Genomic DNA, 23,165 nt, shown 5'->3' with positions numbered 1-23,165 from the left:
ACTGTTTTGAAAATTAACCAACACTTGTTTTTTTTTAGTACTATGTATCTACCACTGGAACTGACTCATTTGCAAAATGCCACAGTATTAACCCACCTAAGGATAGGGGAACATTTTTCAGTTTCATTATAATAGCCTTATCACTGAATAATAAATACACTTTTGAGTATCCTAGGATTAAGAAAGGAAATTGAAGGATCCAATGTAGAAACTGCAAAGAAGCATCTGTAGCAAAAAGAAAAAAAAAAACAAAACAAAACCAACCAACCCCCCAACAAACAAACAAACACCAAAAAAGATTCCTTTTCATAGTTTGGCCTATAATTAAAAAAAAAAAAAAAAAAAAATTCAATGAAAACAGGGCTGTAGGCTACATAGGTTTTGACTGCATTGATGAAATAATTCAAAAACTTTATTGACCTATAACCTGATTAGATATGCCAGATGAGAATCAATTTTGTACAGAAAGTTGTACACAATTTTTTACATAGAAAACTTTACATCTGTACCATATACATTTTATCCACCTGAAAAAATTGTCTACACCCACTGTTAATATATGGAATGCTTGACAAGCTTTTCATTTAACCATCAGAGCACAATTCACAGTATGAATACATTTTCCAGTAAATCTAACCGTCCCAAACCATGCCAGCTTTGTTATTTTAATATATTCAACATTAAATCCTGTACATAGAATAAAATCTACATCAAGCCCCGCCACCCAAAAGAAAAAGTGACAGCAACCTAGATTCATTTCGCAGTGATTCAAGTTTCAGTCTGAAAGGTCATCTATTTTAATGGCTCATTTTTAAAAGCCCTAAGAGTATGTTACAGGTAGTTCTTGTCAGCAGGGACGTTTTCTGTTGGTGGTTGCCCTCCTGTTGTGATCCTGACAAGCAATGGCCACAATAGGTTCAGGGCACAGCAAGCCCTCAGAAATGACCACCACTCCCCCAAAGACAAAAGTTCAACCCAAATTTAGTGCATTTGACAAAATATTATGGGTATTTAGCAAGTAGATAAGAAAATAAAGAAATAAAACAGTGCAGGAGAACCAATATGTTTTAAGATTTTTATATTACAGACCTGCATCTCTGTACATTTTCACAGATGGTGATTACCAGTATCTCAGATAGCCTGAGTGTGCAAAAATCTTCCAAGTAAGAATACCATAGTCGCTAAATATCTTTACCATGAGCAATAATCTTTTTCTCCCTTCCCCCCAATTATAAACATTTTATCCTTCAAAATACAGCTCTCCTGAGTTGTACTTCTTGCAGAAGTTCAGTCTTTACATCTATACTTCTTTGGGTAAGTTTCATTTCCGTACCTGCCAAAAAAGTGTGTGTGCTCACCCTGCCCAGAGGACGGGGAAGGACCCTGAAGGCAAGCTGACACAGTTTGAACAGGCTTTCTGCTCAACAGGAGCCCAACATGAGAGAAGCCACCAGTATCCTAAAGGGACTGGATGGAGTATTCCGACCTTGAGTCATAGCTGTAAGCCTCATTACCAGTAATTCTCAGACACGGCAATCCAGAAACATTTTTCAGGTAGGAAACCTCTGCTCTAGGGTCCTCGGACAGAGCAGAGGAGTGTAAACACCAACAGAATAATATTCAGTTCTTATCATTGCTTGTTTGTTCCAAGTTCCTGTTCAGGTGGCTGTGAAATCTGAAAAACTATTCCGATCCGCAGGAAAAATCTTCTAAGAACAGCACGAAGTTCAGGAATCAAGTCAAATTGCATAATTTCACATAGGAGAGGGTAGTAGAATGATGCATGAGCTTTAAACTGGGGGAGGGATAAATATCTCCGTTAGTCCTGCTGTATTGCAATCCACAGAGGCTAAACTGACTTTAAAGAGGAGTGTATGTCCTGACGGCATGCCCTGAGACACCTGACCACCTGCCCCGTTCTCACAGAGGCAGGTCTGCCCAAGTTTAAGGACATGGATTATACAACTGAAAGCCTAAAAAGAATTAAAAGACAAACATCTAGGCACACACCTTGGTTTTTCATCACTGTTTTAAAAAACATTTTCCATTGCATAGCTGATAAAGTTTAATATTTAACATGCTTTTCCTGTATACTGAGCAAAAGTAAGAAGCAAAATAGAGTTTCATAATGTATGAATTTTAAGGGAAGATTCTACCTAGCACAGTGTTACAGTCAACCTGACCACACCTAGAAACAACTACAACTCAAGCAACTGGGCACACCCATGAGGCATTTCACAACGGGTGGATCATCTGAGGTGGGAAGACCCACCTTCTTCTGGTGGCCACCATATGCCTCTGTGGGTAGGAGAGCTCCTGCAGGACTACGTGAACCACAGCTTGTCCCCGTTCTACTCACATACACACACGCAGTCCCTGAGCTGTTTCCCCAGAACCCTGGCTGATAGCAACTGCAACGTCCCCTCCCACCTCCTTCATCTCTGGACGCTGGTGTGCTTCTTTCTTTCCTACATGCCCTTCCACACTGCACCAGACACAGGGATGCCATACAGCACATTGGCCAGAGAACCTACAAATGAGGGAAGACACTCTCCAGGCCTCACCTGGCTCAGGGCCAGATGCCCTGTCCCATAGGATCTCATATGTTAGTCTAAAGTTTCGAATGCCCACCCAAATGGGCATTTAAATTTTAGGGCTCACAGCAACAAATTTCCTTATCTGTCAAGCTGCTTTAAAAAAAGAAAAAGAAAAATGTAGATTTTGAAAACAATGATAAAATATTCATGTATGTGTATGTACCTATGCGTTTACATGCAGCTGTAATTTTTACCTCTTATTCCTGTTGGCCTAAATTGTTCACTCCAGGTTCTAGTACACCAAAGACTGGATGCAGCCTGGAGCAGACACTCCAGGGCAAGGTCACACTGTGTGGGCTGGGTACCTGCTCTCAACTGGGTAAACTGGGAACTTTAGTAACTAGGGGTCATAGTGAGGATGACTATGACCCCTAGTCATAGTCATAGTCAATGTTGAGGCACTTATCAATGTGTCCAGTGAGATTCTAATTGCTCTAGCTGAATTGCTGATTAGAAACCAAAGCTATGTGAGAAATTGTGTAGCCTAGGTTTAGCGTACTGTAGCATAGGCTCTGAGTGACTCTCTCTCCCTTGACTGCAAGGCACAGGGATGGACAGAAGCCTCATACTTACCCTGTTATCACTGATCTTTAGAACTTTAGTTAGGAACAATAATAGCAAGTTAGTCCAGGCTTCCCGGTGACTTTCAGATGTCAGAGTGAGGAAATAACTTAGCGCTTCACTACAGACACTGCAAAAGAGAAGGCGCTGTTTACACACTGAAGCCCGCTGGAGAGCCCTGAAGACAGGAGGGTAAGAATAATGACAACTGGCTAGGTCCTATTTGTTTACATTAACTGGAGCATCAATACATGTCATTCAAACTAGGAAGAAAACACTAAAGGAATCTCCCGGAGCTATTAGGAAATCCACAGCTCCATTTTCTAAGTTTCACTTAGAGTGCCCATGATAGCAGGTGTGGCTTGAAACTGGTGGCATTTCCCTTCCCTAATTATGAGGCTTAGGTTCTTCTGATTAGCTTTGTTTATAAAATAAGAGATTGTAATAGGAATCTCTAGGACATACTGAAGCTGCTCTCAGGACAGGAATGAGCAATGCACCAGCAGCTCTCTTCTAAATAACGTTTCAGTGTGAGCACAAGCTAAATTAGGTTATCATGAAGTAAAGCAGAATGAAACAAACCCAACTAATCACACTCCAAATACTTAAATAAAAAAATAAAATGCCAGCAATCTGTCACCTTCACAAGAGGCACTGAAAAGACTGAGAACTATCCAAGTTTCTGAATACTCAAAGAGCCCCTCTGTGTTAGCTGTAGTCTGCTCAGGTGCTGTCAGGTGGATATAACATCATTCACCTCAGCCAGGCTCAGCTGCTGCTGTAGTCCCAGACAGAGAGGAAACAAACAGAGGAGGTCACTGCCAGCCCATGAAACACAGGAGAGATGATGCCAAGTATGTAGGGGGAGAAGGTTTAATACTCCGGAAGGTTGCCTGAATTTTCACCTGATCTGTGAAATGGGGTTTCCGGGTTCTAAAGACTCAGCTACTGTTTGCTATAGCTATATTGTCCCCTCCAATCCTGCACAGCCACCACCCAAGAGCCTTACTTCAGAAGCCTCTGCTGGACTTCTTCCCAGGCGCTGACCCTGCTCTCGTCCATGTACATCCGGAAGAGAATGCGCAGCCCACAGGCCAGGCTGCTTGTTTCCTGCTTTAGAAGATTGGGCTTGGACTTGCCTTTGAAGCCTGTAGAAAGGGGAAGTTTCTGGAGTTAGACTAGGAAGGCACCTTATAGAGGTCAAAAAACTGCCATTGGAAGGCATACTCTGCCTGTGTTTAGCTGTCAGTACTAGCTGTCTAAACAGCAGACCCTCTAGACCAGCACAGTTCTCAACATGTGGGTCATGACCACTTTGGGGTTGCATATCAGATATTTAATCGCGATTCAAAACCGTAGCAAAATTACAATTACAAACTAGCACTGAAATATTTTACAGCTGGGGCCACCACAACACAAGAACTGTATATTAAAGGGCTTGCAGTATTAGAAAGGTTGGGAACCAGTGCCATAGACTTGAATTTACACCTGGAGTCTTGCAGGAAAAAGAGCTTGAATTATAGTATGGAGCCCACAGAGGAGTTGTTTATAAGCCAGAAACGTGAAAGAGCAGAGGAGCCCGGTGCCTGATCAGGAATGTCCTAGTCAGATGGTACACCAAGGGGGAGGGGAGGAAGAGGCGAGTGAAATTCTGCTCTTCTCTAAGTTGGGTCATAATGGGAAGAGGATAAACAAAGGCCATGTTAGATGAAAATAATCAAGGAATACAGAAAGCAGCCAGCATTCTACTGGATGTAGAGTTGATAAATTGACAATAGGCCCCTTTATTTTTCTGGCTATGTTCTGGGGACCCTCTTTTACTATGAATAGCTACAGACAGCTGTTTATTTTTTCTTTTGGGGGGGATGGGGGGGGTGGGTGGAGAGGGGTGTTTCAAGATAGGATTTCTGTGTAGCCCTGGCTGTCTTTAACTCAGAGATCCAGCCTGCCTTATTCTCACTAGGACCCCACGCACTCACCCCAGCAACTCTTGAGAATCATACACCAGTGTGTTCCCAGTGACAGTATGAGACCTGGACAGCTTACCTGCTTTCCACAGAGCAGTCCTCTGTTCATTGTTGGAATTAAATGCTTTTGCAAATCTATGTGACTCTAATAAGCAGTCCAGTAGCTTAAAAAGTTGTTGTGATGTTAAAAAGCGGTACATTCCTTGGTCTTGAGTGTCAACTCGAACATCGAAGTCTACTGCATCTCGCTTTGGAAAACAAACAGCCACAGTACACACTTAACTAATGTTAGTGAATGTAAAACTCACAGCTGGGCCCCCAGCTCTGATCTCTTTAGTAATTATGAATGCATGTCTAATCCTGCTTATTTGTATGTGCACCACATGTACGTGGTTGCCCACACAGGCCACAGGGGAGTGTTGGATCCTTTGGAACCAGAGAGATAGCAAACTGTGAACTGCCTGATGGAGGTCTGGGAATCAAAATAGGTCTTCTGCCACAGAGCAGCAAGTGCTCTTAACCTTTGAGCCATCCCTCCAGCTTTCACCCCTATCCAAGACTAGTTTTATATGCCAATCTATAAAAGTAGAAAACATCTGCCTTGGGTTAAGCATTCTGGCGCCAGCACCCCTCACACTGTCTTAGACCCTTCCTGGAACCTCCAACACCAGGCTTTGGCCTTCCAGGCCTGTAGTCATTGGCTACCTCTTGTGGCTTATAAGCCCTTTCTCTTCTCAAGCAGTTTTGCATTTCTAGATAATGATTTTAAGGACTCTCCTGAAGGATCTCTGTTCTTTTTCTAGTACCTCTCTGGCAAACTACCTTTCTATGATTGCATTCACAAAGGTGGCAAGGCTTAGACTCTATAGCATTTCTCCATGTTTTTCAATGGCCAGCTCAAGTGCTCACGATACATATCCTGTGTCTAAAGAGCATTCCTTCAGCCTCACATGGTGTGGAACTTTTCAACAAACTCTTACTACCCCAAATGCACAAGCCTTTCTGGACTGTGCAAGCTTTGCCCAGTCTTCTCTCACAAGTGGACTATTTGGTATAACCACAGATGGCTCCACTATAACCATCAGTCACTCAGAAATACTAGATAGTACCTACTACCCCTCCACCCTGGCTTTATCTCTGCTGGAGAGCTCTTTATCAATAAGCGTGTGACAGACTGCCAATCTGGGAAACAGAAGAAACACAACAAATGTTCTGTGCTCCTCTCCCCTTGTGTTCCTCACTCCATTTCTTCAGCCCTCTTTATAGCAAAACTCCTTGACAGAGTTAACAGTATGTACAGACTCCAATTCCTCTTCTCTTATACCCACTACAATTAGGCTTTTGTCCTCAGTGTTAACCTGAGTTCTATGTCAAGCTTATAAAGTCCTATAAAGTATCATAGGGCAGTTTTTAGATGCATTGTTGTGTGACTCATCTAGAAGAGCTAGTCACGTCCTTCTTAAAACATCTTTAGTTGACTTCCACTATGACCTGCCCTTGCTTCTCTTTGGGCCTCCCAACTGCCTTGGGTAGTGCAAGAGCTCATTCCCTGACCCTCCATCTCTGCCAGGGACATTCTTATTTCTCATGACACCATGCAGGCTCAGGGCTTAGAAAAACGGCTGTGTGAAGATGACCTTCCAAATGACACCTCTACCCTATCATCTGAATCCCCGACACCTCAGTTCCTTCCCTCCTGTCCCAGTTCCTTACCTGGGCTGCAGCTAAGTTTTCTGCATCCTCCTTCTTGCTTGTGGCTGGGAAGAACACAATGTTGTCGATGGTCTGGATGAGTTCCAGCTGCACAACACATTTAATCAACAGGGCAGCAAACAATTTTTGTTCTGGGAATTCTGTGAGGAAACCCCCCAATGCACATGCGAACAAAACATTATTTTGAATCCTTTATAATTTCCATGACATTATAGCGCTAAGGAAACATTACTATGTACAAGGGTCATCTGTCTGTCTCACACTGAAGAAGACATCCTGCCTTTGCTCACAGCTACTCCCTGCTAAAGTAACTTCCTAACTGTGAAACCATTAGGAAAGAATTTGCTTAAAAAAGGTGAAACATCTCACATGATTTGAACAGTGCTTATACTTTCAATTCAGGTTATTACTGAAATAAATAGCCTTTATTGACGCCCAAGTCTAATCTTTGAAAATAATATGAAAACCTGTATAAGAAAACAATAGGAGCCAGATCAACACCAAACAGAAAGTGGGACAGCCAGGATTCTAATAAAACCATGCAGTATTGTGGTTTAGCCACATGACAGGTTTATCTGGGTCCAAACGTGTATCTGTAGCTTAAACCACTGCTTATTTTCAACTGATGCACCAGTATCTAAGTTATAGACATGTATGTTGAGGATACTGCCACTAAACACAAGTGTCAGAAGTGTTTCCCATGGAGCCTTCCACTCCACAGCTGAGACAAACTTCGCTCCTTACTCTACCAGCCTGCCGGATGACATCAGAGGAGGATGCTCCTTTTCAATGATCATACAGTTAGGTAGATGCAGAAGCAAAAGCCAAGAAGGAGGACTCAGCCGCCAGCTGCTGTGTGCACTGGGCAGCACTGATGTTGGCAAGGCAGTGAGGCACATCTGGGTCCTGGGTTCTAATGGGCAACAGATGCCCAAGAGGAATTACTCATTAATCAATCTCGGGGCAATGGCTCCAGCCGGAGCCAATTTACAACCCCTTAGTTTCTTTCTAATATAAAAAGCATTTACTACAAAATTCCTTTTCCGGTACCAATTTTTCCAAGTTAAATTTATTTACGGAGACATTTGAACATTTCCTATTCAGACATTTTTCTAGAAATGTATATCGCATTTGGTTCTTATGGTTGAAGACAAGTTAGAAACAACACTATTAGTCCCAAGGTTGTCTCTTGCATCATCCCGTTACAGTCACAGCCACCACTGTGCATTCTCCTCGATTCCTTAGCTGAAATATCCCAGGTGAGGCAGAGCCTCTTGGCAGCACCTGGACTACTAAAGCAGGAGCTTAAGGCAGGTGTTTAAGGAAAAATGGTTTCATCAGGATATTAAGAGAGCACTAAGTGGTACCCAGATATCCCTAGTAACAGAGTTTGGTGGATGAGGGTGCACTATGACTGTTAACAGGAATATAAAATGATGTTACTATCATGAACAGCTTAATGCTTCCTTAGGAGTTACAAAGAATTAGTACAATTAGCACAATTAGTAGAATGACTGGGCAATCATTCTACTTCTAGGTACATTCTCACAAGACCTGAAAACAGGTGTTCAACAATGTTTGAACACGAATATTCCCACTAGTACTATTCATAATCGAAGTGTCACAAACTCAATGTCTATCAGCAGCTGAGTGGGCAAACAAAATATGATATGTACACATATACAAAGGATGGCTAACTCAGTAATAAAAAGGAGTAAGTCACTGATTCATTCTGCGAAGAATCTCAAGGTCATGCCATCCATAGAAAACCCACAGAAGAGCCTAAACACAGATACAACGGTGGTTGCCAGGGCCTAGAGAAGGGACGAATGAGTGGTTGCTCACTGAATGTGGGATTTCCTTTCCACGAGGATGCAAACGTTTTGTAACTAGTTGGGGATGCGGGGCAGGGCGGGAGGGGGAGTGGAAAGGGGCTCACACAACATTCTGAATGTACTAAACACAACTTGGTTGTTCATTTGCAAATAATAATTTCTGTGAAGATAGTCTCAGTTAAAATTTTTGTTAATTTTATTGTGCATGTGTGTGCCGGCAGGTAGAGGCTAGAGGGCAACTTTCAAGAGTCAGTTCTCTCGTACTATAGTTTCCATGACTCAAACTCAGGAAGGGCATTAGGCCTGGTAGCAAGTGCCTTTACCTGCTGAGCCAACCTTATTGGCTTCCGCCTCAAATTTTCAGTGTTAACGCCACTTTCTTTTCTAAGGTTGTCATCTTTCCTATGTATTATTTCCTTTCACCAAACAAAACTGAACCAATGTCAAAACGTGAGAGTATCCTGTACCATTTTTGGGCAAAGGTGGTAGAAAGACTGAAAGTGGTCCCTGGAGATAGAGGGTATGCACAAAGCTTGATCCTCTGAGCTGGGAGCTCCTGCCTACAGAAGGATGAGGTCCTTTCCTCACTTCTCAGGAAGACGAGTAAAGAAAGACATGCACCTTTACAGGCAGAAAATGAGGCTGAACCGTGGAGGAGGTAAAAAAGGAAGAGCCATGTGCTCAACACAAACAAGAGCCAAAGGCACTGTGATCAAAATTAACACTGCAGATGTTAGTGAAGTTATCGAAAAAGAACATCTGTCAGAGATGTCCACACTGAGATAGACAGAGGAAAAAGTGATATCAAAACCAATTATGGCATACACTTATTAAGAAGAGTAACAAAAATGTCCCTTACATACATAGTTTATTTTTAGTTAGAGAAATAACTCACTTGCTGTAGATTTCACTTTGCTAACTTCTTCAGTCACAGTAGAAACAGAAACTAGTGGTGCTTGCTGTCTGTTCTCTGAAGATCTTGGTTGAACAGAATCATGTATGTCTACAGATTTTTGCGATATTGTATCCTAATAAGATAAATTCATTGTTAAGCACATTGCAAGTAGAAACATGCTTACTATTACACTGGTTTTTACAAATCACAAAATTTAGACATTAGTCATGGAAAAAAGACATCTTGCATTTTAAATTACCTAGGTACAGATAAAACCTAAGCATCTTTAGGACAACAGCTGAGGTTCATACACAAGGACTGCTGCAAATTTGAGGCCAGCCTGGACTGCAGAAACCCAAACTCAAAAAAAACCAGAATGGGTGGGTAGTGGGACACACCTTTAATGCCAGCACTTGGGAAGCAGAGGTAGGTAGATCTCTGTGCGTTCAAGACCATCCTGGTCTTCAGAGTGAGTTCCAGGACAGCTAGGGCTACATAAAGAAACCCTGTCTCAAAAAGCCAAACCAAACCACACCAAACCAAACCAAACCAAATCAAACAAACCCAAATCAGCATTTCTGAGCCTTTGTGGACTCAGGCCTGATACTGCCCCCCACACGTTATGTTGCAATGCATGGGAGACTACTCAGCACTATCCATAAGTGTTCTCCAGATCTGACACACCTGAACATGTGTTAAAGTGGAGGGAGATTTCACATGGTTGATTGGAATTTCCTTTGTGGGAGTAGTAAGTAAAGTATCTTCTGTTGTCCAAGAAGCCAAGGACCAGAAAGGTCAGTATTAGGGTGGCTAAACAGGAGTTCGGTGTTATGACGAGAAGCTGGAAACGACCTACATGGTAGTCCAACTAGAGCTGTAAAAGCAGGCTGGAGGGAAAAAAGTTAACGATCCTCAGCAGAGCTGCTCTCTCAGGAACAGCTTTCCTCCCAGGTGAACAATTAGAGGCGGGAGATGTGGAGCTCCAGCATAGGGTCACACAGCTATGGGTAGCTAGTGCTCCTCTTTCCTTTGCTTTACGTGGTGACAACAGTGTACAGCACTGAGGAAAGAGAAGATGGCTGGCTTTAGGATGATCACCGTGCTATTTCTCTAGGGCATAGCTTCACCTGGGTTGTGGAAGGCTTGTGTTCCTAGAAACAGTGCTAAGCAATTAGATTTTAACTGGCTTCAATGTCAAATGAAAACATAAATTTATGATCTGTCATTTTCAGTTCTAAATAAAATAGGGGATATATATATATGAATACACACACACACACGCGCGCGGATATATGAGACATGGTCCTCAAACTTTTGAAAGGATTAAGTATGAAAACATTTTTAAGATATACTTTTAATTACGTGTATGTATAGGTATGTGTTCGTGTGTGCAGATCCCCTGGAGCTGGAGTTACAGATGACTGTAAGCCACCACTCAGGCATCTGCAGGAGTTTTGCTCTTAAACACTGAGTATCTTTCTAGTTCCATCTAAGTATTTTTAAACAAGGGAGCACTATACATTATAGAGCCATATTGTTGTTGTTATGGGTTTTTAGTGATCTAAGTATGTATTTTTTTTTAACACATTAAGTGTCTTTAAGTAAAAACTTGTTTTAGTCTAGCAGAGTATTTATTTGACCATGATGACTTAACATTTTTTTCTTAAGTATAAAAAAAAACACATAGGAATACTTAAACTGGGTTATAATAGTAAGAACTTTTTTAGAACTTTTTGAATTCTTTCTCAATTTTTCTGATTAACCAATGTAAAAGTCTTTGGCAATCTTTGCCCTTTTAAGGACAGTTCTACATCAGAACACCACCGCCTTTAAAAAGGGACTGCATGGTAGCATAGCAAATGAGGCCCTGTAAGAGAGATTCTTCATATCAGATATTGACTAGACATGCTACATAGTATTTACATTTAAAAATCCTTTAAGTATACATAATAGTAATTATTTGTAAATGTAAGGAAACAAATGTAAGGATGCCTACCAATTAGTACTGCATTAGGGTTGAAACAGGAAGGTAGTATAAAAAGGGGTGTATTTTAAGTCCTGCATTCTTTCCTGTACATATAAATAATTATATTACATTTATTTTTGTAGTGACAGGCTATTTAAAAAATATATTTAATCAGTGCACAGCAAGAATTACTTCAGCTAGGAATGACAGTGAAAAATTCCTACAAGGTTGGCAAAGTCTCAGTATTCAGAGAAGAGAAAGACAGACTAGAGATGGTAGGAGCAGAAATGGCAGAGCAGCAACAGCAGCTCAAGATGAGAAGCTGCGCTGGGTGGCAGTGCTGAGACATGAGTGCGACTCGGTGTTGGATGCCCACGCCTGAGGTGTACGGTGAATCTGACTTGATACAACGAGACATGCAGAACAGAACAAGTAGGCCAGGTCCACGATCTCCTTGGGCAGAAAACAGCCCATACTGCACATGCTACCAGGAGCACCCACAAAGAGTAACCTCCTCCCCGTATGCACGGGTATCCTGTAAGTGGTGGGCATCTCATGAAATCTGGCAGATCAATTACGGAGCAATTACGAGCCTCGAGGCAGACACCACAGTTCTCAAGAAAAAGAATACTACTTTAGTGTGTAGCCGATGTTGTAAATGTTGACAAGTAGCTGAGGGTGTAAAGGTTGCGGGACGCAGACAGGTCCGTAGGCTCTAGCAGGCTCCTATAGCCTCTAAAATTCACGGGCTAGGAACTGGAGAGGCGGCCCAGAGAGCAACAGTGCAAAACCTGGCTTTGATTCCCAGACTGCACACAGTGGCTCACAACCATCTGTAACTCAAGTTCCAAGGGATCTGACAATTCTCTCGCCTCTGTGGGTTCCTGCACACTTGCGGAGCACAAAAAGTCATGTAGGCAAATACATGTAACACACAAACAAAACACACAGACACAAACAAATCTTTAAAAAAAAAATTTCAAGGGCTAGAAAACCAACGTGAACAGTGTGACATAGTTTTCTTTTTCTTTTTTGCTGCCTTTTGATTATGGTAAAATGGAAAAAGCAGAATCAGAATAAAGCCTACATATCAGATAAAAATAGTTGCACAAAGAATTTTCTGCTTGTGGTGATCTGAGTTATCCTTTTGGTATCATTAAGGAAATCAAACGTGAGAATCTTGTAGTGGTTAAAGGGCATCATGTTTGCAAATTTCTTGCAAAGAATTCTGAAAATGATTTGGGGAGAGTATGCAAGGGAGTGAGAAAAAAATCGGAGGAGGGAGCGACAAAGCAAATACAACAACCACATGGTGAAACCTGATGCTACAGGTAGTTTATGTGTAAGTGTAGCTAAGATACAGGTCCGGTGTGTCCTGCATATTTAAGTCAAAAGACAAGTAATAATTCAATTAACGCTGGTCAAGTGTTTCCTATACAACTAGGAAACCAATTATGGGCTGAAGGAATTCCTTAACCATTTTCTACATAGTGAAATTATATCAGAGTAAATAGTTAAAATAAAAAAAAGATTTAATAATATCTTTAAATTGGTGTGGAAAAATCTCTATGTTATCTGCATTCACAATTTTTGAAATCATTTTACTCTGTGTCCTATATAAAACAGTAATTTTAAATACCCTCCTTATGATATTACAGAGTATAAAACTATTACATGTAAAATTTATCATCAGGAATTTTAATCTGAGAATTTCATACAAGACAGTTAAACCATCTTTTAAAGAGAGTCGTTCTCACTGGCATAGTTTGAATGTTTGTATCCAAACATCTTTATATGTCAGGCTTTAGCATATGTGTGAAACACAGAAACAAAGTTCATGCTCAAGCTTAATCCTCTATAGGAGGTCATTTGATGTGAGGGCAATGCCCCATGGATACGATGGTTCCTTGCATAAAAGGAATGGGGAGCATTAAGGAGGCTCCTTCCTGTCCCTCTGCCTTCTGTCATGTAAGGATGTTAACGTGCCATTGTGGAAGCAGAGTGCAGCCTCTGTTGAGGCTCATACTCTGCATCTGGCATGACTGTGAGAAATCTTCTTTGGTCGCTTCTAAACTACCTAGACTTTCAGAGGGACCCTGTGGAAGGCTCCTGTCCTGTTCTTTGTCTTCCCCTACTTCCAATGTCTATCCTGTTTGCCCTTATGAGTGAGGACTAATCATCTTACCTAGGGTCTTCCTTGTTGTTTAGCTTCTTGAGGATTATACATTTTAGTATGTTTACCCTATATTATATGTCTAATATCCACTTATAAGTGAGTATATACCCTGTGTCTTTCTGCTTCTGGGATACCTCACTCAGGATGATCTTTTCTAGTTCCCACCATTTGCCTACAAATTTCATGATTTCCTTGTTTTTAATTGCTGAGTAGTAGTCCATTGTGTAAATGTATCACAATTTGTGCATCCATTCCTCAGTTGAGGGACATCTAGGTGTTTCCAGATTTTGGCTATTACGAATAAAGCTGCTATGAACATAGTTGAGCAAATGTCCTTGTTATATGGTTGAGCATCTTTTGATATATGCCCAGGAGTGGTATAGCTGGATCTTGAGGTAGCACTATTCCTAATTGTCTGAGCAAGTGACAGATTGATTTCCAAAAGACTCTACCCATCAGGGTATTGAAGGAGATAATAAGACTCATAGCCAAACTTTGGACAGAGTGTAGGAAACCTTATGGAAGAAGAGGAAGATAGACCTGGAGGGGACAGGAACTCCACAAGGAGACCAACAGAGGAAAAAAACAAAACAAAACAAAACAAAACAAAAACCTGGGCCCAGGGGCCCCTGCAGAGACTGATACTCCAACCAAGGACCATGCATGGAGGGGACCTAAACCCTCTGTTCAGTTTCCCTAGTAAGGGGGGCGGGGGCTCTCTCTGATATAAACTCAGTGGCTGGCTCTTTGATCACCTCCCCCTGAGGGTGAACAGCCTTACCAGGCCACAGAGGAAGATGATGCAGCCAGTCCTGATAGGCTAGGGTTAGATAGAAGCGGAGAAGGTCCTCCTCTATCAGTGGACTACGAAAGGGGCTTAGGGGGAGAAGAGGGAGGGAGAGTGGGACTGGGAGGATACAAGGGAGGGGGCTATAGGTAGGATACAAAGTGAATAAATTGTAATAAACAACCAACCAACCAGCCTAGACTTAGGTCTTTTGTCATAGCAATGGGGACAGGCTAGGACCCTGACCCAGGAGAGTAAGGCCCATAATTAAATCACTTCTAAACACCTTATGCTTTATTTACTTACCAACTGCTTTTCACTCACAGCTGATGGAGATGGGGGTGCAGCCTCTCCAGGAGTAGGACGCCAAGTGAGAAGCCTTTAAGATACCAAAGAACAAACAGTCATGGGGGCCACAGGAAGGAGTTAAGGCACACACAACATATTTTAAATGGAAATAAAAAAGTGAAAAAAAAAATACTACACTCCAACTACTGACAAAAGCAAATTTCTGAAATCCAATCAGTAAAAATTTTAAAAGATTTACTTCAGAAAATAGTTCATCAGTATTCAATATAGTAATAAGGATAGTTTTATAGTAAACTTTCTGAAGCACAACAAATTTTAAATGTATTTCTTCTACATATTAATACCTTAAATATCATCCAAAAGCAAGATTGTTTTAAAAGTCTGACACTTTAAAAAAAATTCATAGAATTAAAACTTTCAAAAACTCAAAATTCATAAAACTCTGTAATTCTGTCTTTAAAATAGAGAAAAAAATAAGTGAGCAAGACCCCATAGAGAAATTAATTGGCCACTGTTGAGTAGGTGCCTGCAGCAGAAGCATGATCTAGGATCCAATTTTCCTTTCTGCAAAGCACAGGCTCTGGAGTCGGGGCAGACAGCTGTCACCAGATGGCTCCACTTCAATGAAGAGGAGCTAGAGAGAGACCCTTTAAATAGAGATGCTTATGAGAGGGCATTTAAGGTTATAATGAGCACATAATTCAACAAATTAAAACACATGCAGGTTTAATTAAAAATAACGTGTAGCCAGTTAATTTTTATGGGGTGGGGGTAAGGGTGGGAAGTTTGGAGCTACTAGGTAAAGAATTCATACTATCTCTGACACAGTCACAGATACACCTGACAGACATGTCTCAGTTGTCAGCTGCTCACCCTGATCCATGAAAATGTCCTGAGTAATTGGAAGTGGGTCAAAGAAATCATTGTGCATCTTTCAATACAAACCAATTTTCTAGCATATTTCAAGTGTTTTCCTTCTTATTTATAATTTTAATATTTATAAGAGTATTCCAAGAACATAAACTAGATTTAATTCATGTTACAAAACAGGATGTAGAGTTAAAAATGTGGAAAGCTGACAATTTTCATATGGTTTTGTATCAGAACTATGCACTTCATATTTCTCTGAAGAGTTTATCTGTAGACTTAAACATTGCAGACAGCAAGTAATGCTATACACAAATCAGAGTGAGCCCCAAGGCTGTGCTGGGTGTGATTTCCAGTCTATCCTATGAGTAATCCAGGTAATAATGTGTTGTGGTTTCTTTACTGATTAAAAACGACTCATAACTCATTCCTTACAGGAAGATGACAACAGTGTTGTATTTACAATTTCTTTGAGAGTAATAAGTCTGCTGAAACTGAAGTACATGGTAAGAAGGCTTTCCTTCTTTGACTTAAATCTATCACCAAGTGTGATATATATAAATAAAATATGGATGGAACTAGAAACAATCATTCTGAGTGAGGTAACCAGAAGCAGAAAGACACACATGGTATATAATCACTTATAAGTGGATATTAGCTATATAATATAGGATAAACATACTAAAACTTACAGACCTAAACAGAAGCTAAACAACAAGGAGGACCCTAGGGAGAATGCTTAATCCTTATTCAGAAGGGAAAACAGGATAGATACCGGGAAGCAGAAGAATGGGAACAGGATGGAGCTTACCAGAGATCTCCTCTAAAAGACTCCACCCAGCAGGGGATGCAGAGGGGGAAGCAGATGCAGAGATTCACAGCCTAACTTTGGACAGAGAGCAGGGAGTCTTATGGAAAAGGGGAGATATAGAAGAACCTGGAGATGACAGGAGCCTCACAAGATCAACAAAGCCAAAAAATGCTGGGCCGAGGGGGAAACTGCAGAGACTGATGCATCAACCAAAGACCATGCAGGGAGAGGACCTAGACCCCCTGCTCAGTTGTAGCCCATATACAGCTCAGTCTCCATGTGGGTTCCCTAGTAAGGGGAGAAGAGACAGTCTCTGACATGAACTCAGTTGTCTGTTCCTTGATCACTTCTCCCTGGTGGGGCGACCTAGCCAGCCCACAGAGGAAGAGGATCCAGGCAGTCCTGAAGAGACCTAATAGGCTAGGGTCAGACAGTAGAGGAGGAGGACTTTTCCTATCAGTGGATTAGGAGAGAGGGATAGGGAAGGAAGACAGAGGGAGGATGGGACCTGGAGGAGATGAGGAAGGGGCCTACATCCAGGATACAAAGTGAACAAATTGTAAATAATAATAATAATAATAATAATAATAATAATAATAATAATAAAAATAAAAGAAAAAATCTTATAAAACCAGTAGAGTCATTAATCATGACCCAAAATTTGGATAATCACACTGGTTTGGTTTACAAATAACTTACTTCATGTAGTTTTTATAGTTTACTCATTGCTCACTTTTAGACCCAGTCAATATCAATATAAATGTAGACCTGCATAAAATCTTACGCGTGTGGAATTGTGGTTTTGAAGATATCCAGGGTGCAGTTACACGTTTTATCCCAGATTTCTAGAGTAAACTTTTCACCATTCAGAATAACCACATTTTCTAAGCAGTTTGTACCAGATCGCGCCAACTGCTCATTGTCTAGAAAAGAAGAGAGGAATTCATTTACATATCCCCAGGATGACATGGCATACTTGATGCTAACACAACCAGTGCAGACCTACCTTGTTGTACACACCAGTAGAGCTGGGCAAAAATATCATCCAAAAGTACATCACTGAGAACTTCTAAATACTGGGTGAATACATCACATATTGCATAAAGGGCATGGTTGCAAGTTGTTGTCATCCATTCAGCTTTCTGGGGGTAAAAGTAGTTATGAAATAACGGTTATGCTGTCCATCAACCATTAGACCCTGTCAAATCTCCTCCCTCAGATTACAATAAAGATAACTGTAAAAGTCTCCGTTTAGTATTGCTTATACAGGACAGAGAGGGAAAATAAGGCTCTCTAGCCTCAGAGCCTGAACTACAATGCTGTAAGTGGTTTATAGTAAAATACACTGAAATAAAACTAATTTTACTTTGAATTCTTTACAAACAAGAATTCAGCATCTGATACTAATAAAAAGTTCCTGGTGTTTCTTAGCTATGACTATAACAAGATATAGAAGAAACACTGGACAGTTTAATAAAAACAATGAAAATAAAAATTAAGTAATTCAGTCCTATTTCCAAATAGTGTCCTTGCTAATGAAAGAAAATACTATTATTTCTCGTGTGTTGAAGAAACATATTCTAGGAATTTATGTTCAATGTGTTTAATTTCAAACATTCAAATGTACAGGGTGTAAAAGCCTGAAGACTGTTATAACTTTATGCTGAAGGTATTTTCTTACCTCTGTCTGCTGTTCTGGCAATTTCATGTTGTCAAAGATTCTGAAAACAATTCTAAATAAGTCCTGCCACCAATGTTTTTCATAAGTGTGGCCATATGTTTTCATTATTTCAAACATTACTGTTAAGCCCCTAAAATAACAGAACACAGTTAGGAAACTGTAATATAAAGAAGCAAAACTTCCTAAGAGAGGTTTAAAAGTTTACAAAGCTACTAAAAAAAATAAAAGAGTTAACACTGGTTGTTAAATAGGAAGTAATTTAAGTTGTAAAATAACAGGTTCCTTTAGAACACATAATTCAGAAAATAAAAACTATAAAGGCTCTGGCCTTTAGTTTCTTTTATTCCTTCCCACTCACACCACTCCAGCTATTAAAATCTGTAAATGGAATTTGTGGTTGTTTGAAGAGGAATGGCCCCCACAGGTTCATACATATTTTCATGCTTGGTCACTGACACTACTTGACAGGGATCTGGAGGGGGGCCTTGTTGGAGAAGGTTATGTCACTGGGTGTTTCAAATGTTCCAGCAAGGCCCAGCGTCTTTCTGATGCTGATCCCAGATGTGCTCGGTTCTCTCTCCAGCACCATGTCTGTCTGCCTGCCTGTTGTCATGTTTCTCAACATAATGATAATGACTAAACCTCTGAAAGTGTGAGCCAGACTCAGTTAAATGTTTTCCTTTTTAAGAGTTGACGTGGTCGGCCATGGTGTCTCTTCACAGCAATAGAACATAGACTAAGACAGAATTATAGACTGAAATAAATCATCATTTGAATGAATATTAATTTTGCAGATCTATGGGAGAGGAAGAAAGGGCTCAAAGAAATCTTAAGAATGACAAAAAACAAAAAACAAAAAACAAAAAACGGTGTTTGGAAAAATCATCTTCAAAGGTTATGGGGACTTCCAGCTACCAGCATGGACCCAGCTCACACAGCATCTCCACACAATAGATCTATTAACCAATCCACTGGCCTAGTCTCCATGAGGGAAGTGATCTGCATGTTGCTCACTTCTTGCTGTATTCTCAACAGTGTAATAACTCAGGCAATCAGTCAATTTGTGATGAACCAAATAAACCACCTAAAGATCATCTGACAAGCTTTTAAGCATTAAAACTGAAATTCAAAAATTGCCTTTCTGATTTACTATTTCTTAACATAATGCTTTTATGAAATTATTAAAGTTTTATTTTCTCCATATATGTAACTGTGTCTGGTAATACATCAGCATCCTTTAGTTCTGAAGTTTTTATTTCTGGAAGTGTTAAAATGGTTGGTTAAAACAAAAATGTCTCTGAGAATTCCCTAAGGACTGGTACAGAGCCTAGGTCACATGCTGCTGTGCTCCCCAGGCCTAGCACGTCTGATGTGTAGTAGGTTCTCAAAAGGGTATATAAAATAAGCATGATATGCTCCCTTAGCAGGTTCACACCACCTTGAAACACCTAATGCATGTTATGAATAACGGTAGAGACTGAAGTAAAGGACTTGCTTCCTTTCTTATGTCAAAACTGTATCCATCAAAATCAAACTGGGAATTTCAGCCTGAGGAGCTTTTCACTCCTGTGTTATAGCTGTATTTGTTATAACAGAAATTCTGATGAAAGAGATAATTCAAAGAAGGACTTAGACCACAGAGGTTTCTCATGAGACTCAGCACTACCGATAACATTATCAAACATTTTACTTCATACTTTCACAGGCAGGTTGTTGGCAGAGGACCATCTTAGCAACTTGTTAAAATTATAGACTGTTCATTTAAAAGTCCTTTTAGCCACGTGTGGCTTACTCCTGTAAACATAAGCACATGGGAGGGAAGGACAGAAGGATCAGGAGCAAAAGCCCAGCCTGAGTTACATGACATTTTCTATCACAAAAAGAAACAAAGCTAATTAACTTTTAAAAATGCTTCTACCATTTACCAGGAAGAAATTTTGTTATTAATTGCCGTTCCTGAGTAAAAACAAATGTGTAAAAATGTTTACAATATTAAACATAAAAGTTAAAAATAGACTAAAAGACAGATAAGGAAAGTAATATATTTTATTTTACACTAACATATCTAGTAATCATTTAAAAATTTTAATTACAAGTTATTCACTTTGTATTAGTAATCATATTTTTAATACAGACTAAAATGTGCCTTTTTAGTTTTCTGTTTTGTTTTGCTTTAGTTTTTCCAGACAGGATTTCTCTGTGTAGCCTTGGCTGGTTCTGGACTCTGTAGACCAGGCTGGCCTCGAAATCATGCTACCACCACCTGGCTGCCAAGCTTGCTCTCTTGCTTGCATGCTCTCTATCTAATTTTAATATATTTGGTAAGAAACAATTCTGTGGTCTGTAAACTTTTGTGTACCCACCAAAAAAGTTAATTAGAATAAAAACAAATCCTTCAAAACTTAAATTTTCAATACGGATTGTTACCTGGTTCTTACATCTAATTTGCATCTATTGATGATACATGATAACTCAAAGAGAATCGGGAACCATCCTCTCACCCACACCCTGTCTTCAGGCGCCACATTCATGTCATCACTTGTGTATTCCTTGAAAGCCTTCAAGAGGAAAGGTGGGATGAGAAAGGCAAAACGAAACATCCACATGGTCAATTTCATATTTCTCAGGAAAAACACTGAGTGCTTTAACAATCAAACGTAGGAAACAATACACAATCATTTACAAAAGCTGAAGACGTACAACTGTAAAGAGCCTTGGACTACACTCTTTTTTAAAGTTGGCTTTTCAGAGCTAGAGATGACACAGCCGTTAAGAACACATCCTACTCCTGCTGGAACTGGGTTTGGTTCCCAGCATGCCTGTGAGGTGGTCCTCAACAGCCTGTCCTCTCCAGCTCCAGAGAATCAGATGCTTCTGGTCTCCAGACACCTACTGCACACACGTACACATACCCCTTCTCCACATATACACATCCTAGTCTCAGACATTCACATTAAAATCAGCAGCCAGACTGTCAATAAAGCCTTTAATTTCAGTGCTTAAGTTACACTCATCCATAGCCAATTAATTTCAGTGCTGCAAACACAGGCAATCAGGCGGCAAGGCCAGGCTTCAAAGCTGCTTTCTCCTTTACTTGCCTTGCAACGATGGGCACATTTTTAAACTTGTCTGTACCTGTTTCTTTATCTATATAAAAATGTAATACTATCTGCCCCATATTAAGCTACCTGATACCTACAGTAACGGCTAGTATAGTCAATGGTCGTTTCAACTCAGAATCACGTTCAGATTAGTTTTGGGTTCAAAATAAATGCTTTCTATACCCTAAGTTCCCAACAAATACAGATTTAAGACTATACTCAGTACTTAGCAAAATTTTATTTACTAAATGATGTATACCTGCGGTCGATCAGACACATATTTTGCACAATGGCGAATAAGTCGAATTGCTTCCATACTTGTATCTGGAAAAGCTGCATTACATGCGAATTCAGATAAACACTTCACTGCATCCTGGAAAGAATCAATGGTGGCTGGAAAATGTTTTTCAAATACAAGAGCTAAAACAGAGAAGAAGAAAAAGAAGTAAGTACAAATTTTCAATTATTTTAATTATATCCAAAATATACTATCCTCTAATGTAGCGCATGCTGCATGGGCTGTCAAGGGCTATGAAGTCTTAACACATCTTTGTTCACACTGTGAATACACTGCATATGGCGCAATGGGGGCATTCTAACTGTATACTGTATACTGTACTGTCTTTCGCAGTGCCTACAAGGACAGCTGTTTTAAAGGCATGCATGCCGCACAAATGTTAAGACCACCACCACTACCACCACCACCACCACTACTGTAAACACAAATTCCTGAAAAGCAGCTGTGGTTCGCTGTGAACAACAAACTCCTGGAAGAAGTTTCTGTGTCTGGAGAGGCTCAAGGACAGACTGGGAGTACTGTAGACAGATTGAAAGTTTGTAGGTTCAAAATCTAATTGCTTTATCTTGAGCTAGTTTTGGCTTTTGGAACAACCATTCCTCTATATCTGAACTAATACCTTGTGGTAATTAATAACCTCTTTTAACGTATTAACTTAGCAGAATCCAAGAGCTAAAAATGTCATCAATAGCATCTTGGTACTATAAAACAGAACCGCCCCCTCCATTTCAATGTATCTGCCTTTCTGATGCACCCACCGATGATTGATGACTCTCTTTGTTCTGTAAAAGTCTAAGAGCCATGTGAAACTGCATCTATATTGAAACATGGAATTTTTGGGGCAACCAAATCTGCATTCCCAGGCCAAGGTCACTCCAAATGGCTCCAGAATAAACTATCTCTTATCTCTTTGGTTTTTGTGCTGAGACCACTATTACAACAAGTACTATGGTTTTTCACGCTGGTTTTAAAAACAAAAATGTGTAAACCTAAAGCCACATTACAGTCGTAATCGTATTATGCCTGAATTATCAACTCAACACACTCAGCTTCTCTCTCTGCACTTGAACACAGTTAAGGACTACTTACTGACAATGTGCCCGGTGGTCTGAAATGCAAGCTCTACTATGCTTTCATCTTGGTCTGATGCAGCTAGATGGAATACTGAGAAAATGTTCTTCCATCCTGAACGAATATTTGCAGCCTGAGAATTAACCATCTGAGCTATACACCGTACAACCATATCTCTAATTGTCGGAGACCTAAAATAATAATATAGTAGCTTAAGTATACATCACATAAAATTCAACCCATTTCTTTTTCTTTTTTTCTATTTTTTCTCCCTGATACAGAACATAATATATCACTGATATTTTTCAACTCATTAAACACATTACCTGTTTCGTTTCATTATATGTTCAAAAGGCCGTAGGAAATCCTTTTGGAATCTGAAGTTTGCAAGCTCCCCTTTCTCTAAAAACTTCATTGACAGCTGCCTCAGGGAGTCCACTGCAAATATGGCTACATCTTCATTAGGATTGCAACCAACCTGTAATGGCAACAAGACCAAGATGCTAACGTTAGAGGTAGAACTATAATTC

At 40.2% G+C, this 23,165-nt stretch overlaps 1 protein-coding gene across 4 annotated transcripts in view; it reads right to left on the bottom strand.

The window, feature by feature from the left end:
* Positions 1–394: 394 nt before the first annotated feature.
* The window catches only part of Arfgef1 (ADP ribosylation factor guanine nucleotide exchange factor 1), a 95,986-nt gene continuing 73,215 nt past the window's right edge, over positions 395–23,165 (bottom strand). For 3 of the 4 annotated variants that reach the window (XM_055603175.1, XM_055603176.1, XM_055603178.1), the window contains 14 exons: positions 22,962–23,113; positions 22,654–22,826; positions 21,526–21,686; positions 20,593–20,723; positions 18,166–18,295; positions 17,491–17,626; positions 17,269–17,407; positions 14,804–14,876; positions 9,569–9,701; positions 6,839–6,978; positions 5,205–5,373; positions 4,168–4,306; positions 3,171–3,288; positions 395–1,795 (listed from right to left, as the gene is read on the bottom strand). In XM_055603175.1, coding sequence (XP_055459150.1) covers positions 1,631–1,795; positions 3,171–3,288; positions 4,168–4,306; positions 5,205–5,373; positions 6,839–6,978; positions 9,569–9,701; positions 14,804–14,876; positions 17,269–17,407; positions 17,491–17,626; positions 18,166–18,295; positions 20,593–20,723; positions 21,526–21,686; positions 22,654–22,826; positions 22,962–23,113 — 1,959 coding nt within the window. In that variant the 3' untranslated portion in view covers positions 395–1,630. Of the gene's footprint in view, positions 1,796–3,170; positions 3,289–4,167; positions 4,307–5,204; positions 5,374–6,838; positions 6,979–7,380; positions 7,752–9,568; positions 9,702–14,803; positions 14,877–17,268; positions 17,408–17,490; positions 17,627–18,165; positions 18,296–20,592; positions 20,724–21,525; positions 21,687–22,653; positions 22,827–22,961; positions 23,114–23,165 lie in introns of those variants that run through there. The other variant, XM_055603177.1, reaches the window with a different exon arrangement.

The sequence above is a fragment of the Psammomys obesus genome, unplaced genomic scaffold (assembly GCF_907164565.1).
Source record: "Psammomys obesus unplaced genomic scaffold, mPsaObe1.curated_primary_1811, whole genome shotgun sequence".
In the NCBI taxonomy this organism is placed as follows: Eukaryota; Metazoa; Chordata; class Mammalia; order Rodentia; family Muridae; genus Psammomys; species Psammomys obesus.
Note: the sequence above shows the minus strand (reverse complement) of the source record. Positions and strands in the feature narration are given on the sequence as shown.